Source organism: Parasteatoda tepidariorum, chromosome 1 (assembly GCF_043381705.1).
Source record: "Parasteatoda tepidariorum isolate YZ-2023 chromosome 1, CAS_Ptep_4.0, whole genome shotgun sequence".
In the NCBI taxonomy this organism is placed as follows: Eukaryota; Metazoa; Arthropoda; class Arachnida; order Araneae; family Theridiidae; genus Parasteatoda; species Parasteatoda tepidariorum.
Window position 1 is genome coordinate 2,434,996 of NC_092204.1, and position 8,672 is coordinate 2,443,667.

General features: G+C 33.1%; 1 protein-coding gene across 1 annotated transcript; it reads right to left on the reverse strand.

Annotated features, from left to right (window-relative positions):
* Positions 1 to 2,583: 2,583 nt before the first annotated feature.
* On the reverse strand, positions 2,584 to 7,914 carry LOC107446830 (beta-1,3-galactosyltransferase 1). Its single transcript, XM_016061601.4, has 2 exons — positions 7,678 to 7,914; positions 2,584 to 3,728 (listed from the first exon to the last, which is right to left on the reverse strand). Exon 2 carries the CDS (start codon positions 3,712 to 3,714, stop codon positions 2,710 to 2,712), a length of 1,005 nt encoding a protein of 334 aa, XP_015917087.2. The 5' UTR covers positions 3,715 to 3,728; positions 7,678 to 7,914; the 3' UTR covers positions 2,584 to 2,709.
* Between the last annotated feature and the right edge of the window lie 758 nt (positions 7,915 to 8,672).

Consider the following 8,672-nt stretch of genomic DNA (forward strand, 5'->3'; position numbering starts at 1 on the left):
CAGGTCGTCGGGCTACCGAAGCGGGGGTGCCATCCCCTCCGCAGAGGATCAAAATTGTGATGGCATGTCTTCGGATCATCCTCCGGGATGTTTCCCAGACCGTCGCCAATAGCCCATTGTGCAGCTCTAGTGCGACGTAAATTAACAACAACAACAACAAATTAAGCGATTTTAATTTACATGAAAATCAAGACAGAAACTAACGTACTTCCTTTCTCTATAACTCTCCACACGAATTATCGCTAAGTCTTGTTGGGGAGAAACTTTTTAAAAAAAGAGCAGAAAACTACCAACTCGAAAGGAGTAACTCATAGCCACCCCTGGACAAACACACACATCTGCAATTTTTTTTTTTATCTGCAAGTTTAAATTTTTTTTTAAATATGTAAGTTTAAAATCTATGTGGCACCTTAGCGATTGTAGTTGATGCGACAAATCACGATACGGAAATATCCCTTTAGAATTTATAAATTATAGATAGCTTTTATGAATGTGTAGGTACTTAATTAACGTCGCAATAGAGCTGCACAATGGGTTATTGGATAATTCTATGTGCACCATGCCGATTGCAGTTTTCTGATTGTTAACTCAGCCATCTAGCAGGGGGAAATTCATATCCTTGCTGACATTATGACTTAATTTACGCAATTACGATGACTCATTAAGCCCATCAGATGCCTGTATTTTTGTAAAAATATCGCATTTTGTTATATGTAGAAATACAGGCTTTTGATTGGCATAATTTGTCAATGGTAATTGCGAAAATTTAGCTGAATTCCGCCTTAGAGAGCCATGAAATATAGATTGTGTTCATACGATAGATTAATGAAGAAGCTAACATAAAACTGATGGATTTTACGCTGTACTGATATTTTGTTTTAAAAAAGTTAATTAGAGAATGTAACGGAAAATGAACTTTCTATTCGATTTGGATGTCCCCTCTAATGTAGGGGTCCGGGGCAATTGCCCCGTATGCCCCCACCTTAGTCAGGGTCTGCGTATGGACCGAGAATGTGTGGTAACGGTCCTCTTTAAACTGCTCTACCGTAAAGTGCTTGACTTCGCTCGCAGTTTGTCGGGCTACCAAAGCAGAGGAGCCCTTCCCTTTTCAGCGTATCAAAATTGCGATGGCCTGTCTTCAGATCATCCTCAGGGATGTTTCCCAGACCGTCGCCAATTAAGAGAGACGATATCCTGCAGTGAATAAAACAGCAATACTCTTATTTTGTCTTTCAGAACTTTTATAAGATTTCGCCATCTAAATTGAAACCACCCAGTTACTTCAAAAAGAAAGGCAGACGAAAAGAATTAAAAAATGGATAAAGTCAAAGAAAATAAAAACTTAAACGAAAAGTATAAATAACTAATAGTTAAAATTCAACGAATTTCATGACGTAGTTTTTAATGTAGTTATTCTAAATAATGATTTATCTAATTAATATAAATTTAAGCATCTATAAGCAATTGTAAAATTTCTGATATTATTATGAGCCAAAATTATAAATTTTGTTTCCGTAATTAGCTTTTAAGGTTGCAGTTTAAGTATAAACAAATTGCCATTAACAGCATATTTTAAAATCAGGATTCTAAATTTAACCCAACTTTACAAATTATTGTTATCGAACAATATGCAACTAAAAAAGTGTCGATCTATGCAATATACTTTTTTATAGTAAAATAATAATAGAAATAAAAGTTAATAAAAACAAAAGTTAGAAAATAAAAGTTTGATAAAAAAAGTTAAAACTGAAAATTTTAAAATAAAGTATTTATAGCTTTATATACGACAACTAGTAAAATATTTTTATTAGTTTAAAATGGTATTTTATTTAATATTTTGGCACCGGATGGAGGAAGGAGGAGAGGTTTACCAAAGCAAACCTTGCGGCAAGTAATCCTAAGAGAAACAACTGCCTTTTGATGGCCGAGCTGAGGGAGTGCCAGGGCTAGACCGGAGAGGATGGCATACCTTATTGCCTCATACGCAACTTGATAGTACGGAGAATTAAGTCAAGTCAAATGTTTGAACTACGATGGCTCAAGGGATAGAGACATTGAAGTGAACTGGGTTCGAATCCCAGCGATGTCTGGTCGATACGAATTCCGCACTCGGCTGCAACAACCACACTGCTGACGAGAAATATCCTCAGTGGTAGACGGTTAGAGTCCCCATGCCGCCAGGCTAACCATGGTCTTCCCCTCCATGTAATGCAAATGCGGGTTAGTTCCCCCTAAAAGTTCTCCACGAAGGCAAGTTTCTCCCAATACTTGAGCCAGGAGTTCTCTTGTCCTCTCGATCGGGTTCAAAATTACAAGGGTACCACGATGAGTATTAGTAGCCGTAAACCCAAAAATTTAGTCAGCTGTTCAAGGACGGTTATAAAATAAAATAAAAAGTCGAATGTAAAATAACAATTGATGCAAAGCAATAGAATGGTGAGAATTGATTGGTTTGAACTTTTCTTTATGATATGCATTGCTTCATTGCGAAATAAGGCATATCATGAGTGAAGTGATGAATATCATATGATCAGTTATCTCTAAACAACAGAATTCAATAAGAGAAACAATTCGTTCCAACACTTTTTTTATGAAAGGCATTTTTAATTAAAAAGTCATAATTACATACATTGGATCCGACTAAATATATCACAGTCGCTTAATTTAGAATCCTTTATAGTGGGTTTTTCAAATCATGCAATTCCACTGTTATATTGTAATGTAGATAACTATCATAACGAAGATTATCAGGAAGCTCTCAGAATATGAAATAAAGTTTGCATTGGATGGGCAAGACACGACGTTATTTTGAAAACACGCTTTCCATATCTGTAACAATTCTTCTGGTGATATCTTATGAGCAGTGATCAAGGATTGCAGCGTGCAACAGTCCTTTTTCTTTTCATCATTTTTGTACAAAAAGCGGCCATCATGGCGAGGCTGCAGTCCGATTCGACTAGCACACACACCGGTTATGAAAACATCTTCCAAATGGAAAAACTCGACCTCCAGCGACGCTCTGTACAATCCGGAAACGGTATCCCCGGAAAATACATATCCTGTACCGGAAAGGTACGGCGGGTAGTACTGATCAGGAAAAAAACTTTCTGGAACATAATATTTGGAGCTGCGGTCTCTGTTTGGAATGGAATCGTTGAGGTAACAACCCAGTAGGAGGTTGGGTTCCATTTTGATTTCCAGAGCTTTGACAAGATTAGGCACGTGGACAAACATGTCGTCGTCAGTCTTCATCACATACCTGGCATTTCCGCAATGCTCTTTCACCCATTTCAACAACATCACAGATTTGAGAGTTAAGTTGTTGTAGGTGTCCAGAAAGTCTTCCTGGATGATATCTGAGTACTTTCTACTCTCGGTGGCAACAGCTGCGTTGATGTCGTCATTGGGGGATCTTCCCAACAGGAAATATGTGTTGCGCTGACTAACGCCATTTTGCCCCCAAGATCTTCGGATGGCGCTTCGGGATTCGAAGTTGGGGACGGCTGAGCATATGACGACCACGATGAAGACGTCACCGGTGCATTGAGACTTCGGGAGTATCAGGGCTGTGTGTTTTTCTGGATGGACGTAGTGGGACAGATTTTGGTACAAAAGAATGGACGGAGAGTCTTTCTTTGTCAGCAGATTGTAATGCATCCATGTTATGCAGAGGAAAATTAAAATGGAGAAAATTATAATATTTCGACAGTGCATTCAGTTTTGCTCTCCTGAAAGAAAAATAAGAAAAGAAAAAAAAATTAGCATGCCGAATAGCTTTTTAAAATGTTGCCAAAATATAACAAATAAAATTTATACAGTTCGTGGCCGAATTCTCAGACGCACATACAAGATTCTAAGTAAAATCTAAATTATCGGTTGATACTCTATACAGCGTTATTGTTTTTACGTGACTGAAACCGGTTAACACTTGATTATATTAATATATCAATTCAGTTCGTTATATGGAAAATTCGTTAAATAGAAAAATCACCTTTTGAAGTACTTAAAATACACAAAACAGGTTTTAAATTCATAAACACTAGACATAATTAAAATAGCACCTTTATCTTGTAAATAATTTTCTACTACTTATTTTATAAATCTTAACTATCGAAGAAATCTGCATGGAAAGTAAGAAACGAGCAAAACATATTCAGTTTATGCTAGGGTAAACTAACCAGTGAAGGAACACTTAAGTTTCGCTTGCCTTTTAAAAAATCATATTAATTTCAAAATTCGTAATTTCAGTTAAATGACAGTGTCAATTTATTTGTTACTATTTGCAAATTATGTAAAAAAATTGTAGAGAGCTTACATAATATTGTTTTAAAGTTTTGGAGGTTCAAATAACAAGTAGTAAGAAGACCAAGTGAAGGAACAGCTCTTACCTGTAAAGGAACATGCCTGTTCCCTCACTGGTCTTTCANATTGTAGCGAGCTTACATAATATTGTTTTAAAGTTTTGGAGGTTCAAATAACAAGTAGTAAGAAGACCAAGTGAAGGAACAGCTCTAAAGGAACATGCCTGTTCCCTCACTGGTAGGCAGCTGTTTTTCGTATTTTTAACATAGTTTTGATGCGGAATATCACTAAAGGTACAAGAAAATTAAAGTTTATCTTTTATTTTCATTAACTTAGAAAAAAACCCAGTAAAGAAGCACTTGTTCATTCACTGGATTTTCATCGTTTGGTGACCCAGTGAATAAACACCCCTTATCTCAGTACTTTATCATGCTATGATGCTTAAAAAAAATAATACGTAATTTCAATAACTATATTTTGAATTCTCTTTTTCACAGTGAGAAAAATAAAACTATGACATGCAATTAATTCCACTTCCAACATATAAATACAAACACTCCCCTTATAATTTTTTTCAAAGAAACAAGGTGTTGCAGAGATAATAACAAATTCAAAAATTTTTCCAGAGAAGTCTATTTGACCAGGTATTCCAAAACATTGCTAGATGACTTCCTATTGTTTGGCAGTAAGCTATTGTTACCAATCAATATGAAGAAAAACTTTCAAATTCTTATTTTTAATCAATATATATGAAATGTTCCTTCACTGGTTGGTTTACCCTACCTACATTTTCAACTAAAAAGAGCTAAATTTATGCATAAAATTATCGTTGCATTTATAATAAAAGTAATTTTAAACATACATTACCACATGCGTTCTTAAGTTAATGGCTACTCATAAAATCCGCTCATTTTGTCTAAGTTTTTTGCTCGAATTGCAAACAAAGAGGGATTTTATTGCTTTCCCTAGAAGTTAAGTGGCTACGAAAAACAATTCGTTATTTACCCTATAAAACTTGTTAACAGGCTTAAAATGTTTCGAAATTTTTTGAGGAAATAGTTAAAGTGGATCTCAAAGGAAAGTTCGTTAAATGTAAAAATTTTATTTCGAAATTTGGAAGTTATTTTGCGAAAAAATTTCTTCGTTCCTCGAAGAAAATAGCAAAATAGAGAAATTCGCAAAAAGGAGCTTTGTGAATTAGAGGTCCGACTCTAATATATATATATAGCACAAAAAAAGAAAAGAAAAGAGAGAAAAATGAAGAAAATTAATAAGTTTTATTATACATTTTTTTTTTACATGATAATTTAAAATATATATATATTTTTTTAAATACTTTTAAAAAATAATTTTAATGATTTTTCTTCTCTTGTCATTATTTTTTANGCGCATAAGCTGCAAGTACATAGAACTCATAAAATAAGTTAAAAACATACAGAAAAGATGGAGAAAAAAAAAAAGATTTTTTTTAAAAAAGAAAAAAAAAATTATTAAAATAAGATGCTTTAAACAATTTTTCGAATTTTTTTTAAAAAAATTGGAAAACAAAATAAGGAAAAGATATAGTCTCGTCATCAGCTCAGACTATTATATCCGCCAAAAAAGAGTGCTTTCTGATATTGTATTAATATAACTAAAGCAAAATACATCAATGCAATAGTGTGAGGATCACCGAAATTAAAATTTAATCCGAAACAGTGTTTCTTATCTCTTCCAAAATTTGATAAAACACAATGGCTATTCAAAATACGTAATTAAATTCATTGAGTTAATTGTATGCTTTTATTATTAATAAATTTATTAAAACTCGCTTCGTTAACTAAATTTTTATTACCACGTGCAAATCCAATTCGGGTAAATCGGTGGCTAATATTTAATAAAGAATTCTTAGAATTATTTTTTTTTCAATGAACGTTAATAATTTCTCTAAAATAATCAATATTTAAATTTTATATTTGAAACTAAGCCTTATAAATTATAAACTTTGAATGAATTATCCAGTATAATATTTTCACCTTGCTCACGTTCAGTTTTCAAGGTAATGCAAAGTAGTTAAAATTACAAATAAATTGCGCTTTTGCACTTCAGTGAGAACCTGCCATATATTGATCCCATTATCCTCTATTTACCCTTCTATTTTCCGTTTTTGTAACTTAGCAATCTCGTTACGGGTTCAAATCCCAGCGATGACTGGCAGATCCGAATGCACCGACCACAATGCTGACGTAAAATATCCTCAGTGATAGACAGATCATGGGTTAGAATCACCCTGCCATCAGGCTAACCGTGGGAGACTCTCGTGGTCTTTCCCTCCTTGTAACGCAAATGCGGGTTAGTTCCATCAAAAAGCACTCTACGATTTCTCCCAATAGTTGATCCATTGTTTTCTGTATTGGGTTCAAAATTAGAAGGCAACGGAATTGAACATTAGTAGTAGTAAACCCAAAAATTGGGTCAGCCGTTCAACGACGTTTATAAAAAAAAAATAATAATAAACAAAAAAATTTAAAAAAATTCTTTATTTTTGAGCAGGCAAAAAATTAAGAGCTATCGAGAGGTGAATGGTGATTACCGGCTGGAAAGTAAAAATTGGGAAAGTTTTGCTCCATGAACATTCCATGCCGTACCATGAGCACTTACTTGGAATCAGACATTACACGAGAAGTGGGTTTAAGGGCGTGGCTAAAATTTAACCAATCACACAATTTACTTGGAATTTTCTTTTTAAATGTCTCGGCATTTGCCTGAATAGAACGAAACTGAATGAGTTTATAAGTTATCCTATTTTGGAAATACTTAAAGAACACAAAATAAGTTTTAAATTCATAAACACTAGATATCATTATATAATTAAAATATCAATTATCTTGTAAACTAGAATCTACTATTTATTTTATAAATATTAGCCGTAAAAGAATTCTGCATGAAAAGCAAGAATAAAGCAAAACACTATCCAGTGTTACACTATTATGTGTTACACATATTTTCAACTAAAAAAAGCTAAATTTATGTATAATAATATAGCCGCTTTTATTATAAATGTAATTTTAAACATACATTACCACACCCGTTCTTAAGTTTAATGACTACTGATAAAATCCTTTAATTTTGTCTGAGTTTTTTGTTTGAAATGCAAACAAAAAGAGAGAGGTATTTTACTGCCTTCTCTAAAAGTTGAGTGGGTTAGAAAATTAATTCAAGGTCAAGTTTGAAATGTTCTGAAATATTTTGGGAAATAGGGAAGGTGAATCTCATAGAAAAGTTCGTTCAATAGAAAATTTACTTTGCTATTTGGAAGTTATTTTGCGAAGAAATTTCCGAAATGTTCTTATTATAACAAAGAATTTTTAAGAAAATAGAAAACGAAAATCTTACCAGCGGCGGATACACAAACTGAATTCAACGCATATTAAACTAACTAAAAAGAGTTAAATTGCTTAGATTGTTGGAAAAAAATTTAGTAGATATATTCATTCGATTAACTGTTTTGCGAACGTACTTATTCTACTAATAAATAAAGAAAAAAATAAATTTACAGAATGACAGTTTGATAAAATAAGAATAATAGGGAGTTGAAAAATAAAATGCGCTGATAATTGACGTAACATAAAAATGACGTAAAGATAACAATGTGCTGATAAATTTAACTGCAACTATGAATTGGAGAAAGAAAATTCATCAATACATGGGAGGTTTTCAGTGCTATTACGTTCTTCACGAGAAATTTTGTTGCTTCAAAAATCTTATGTACAGAAATAACCCACAAAAATTATTTATTTTAAATCAAATTTTTCTTTAATTTTCTAAATTTAAATATTTCTTTAAACCATTTTCGTTATTTTAATCTTTCCATATCGAAACTGATTGGCTAATGTAGAAAATTTTGTTTTAGAGAAAATTTCATTGTACTTAAGTTAGGGAATTTTGTTGTTATTTAAATAAATATTAGGAAAGGTCATAGTCTAGGACAAGTTTGAAAGTATGATTTGAAAGTATTGTATTTACGACTTTCACTTAAAAATAGCATAAATTTATCAAAATTTTTATTCCCCCCCCCTCATTTTCGAGCATTTTATTTATACAATTCAATTTAGAGAACAATGTGTGTTAGCATGATCAAATATCAGATAAATGAACACGCTAAATAACTCTTTTATCTGATGATCGGATTTAGACGAGCTCAAACCTTCGATCATCGGGTGTTTATGGGCAGACATTTTTGTGGAACTTAATTTTTTGCGTTAACAGCCAGTCAGCTCTCGAACGATTTGTGTGGTAGGTAGGTGCTTAATTCCCGTCACACTAAAGCTGCGCAATGAGCTATTGGCGACGGTCTGGGAAACATCCCTGAGGAGGATCCGAGGACAAGC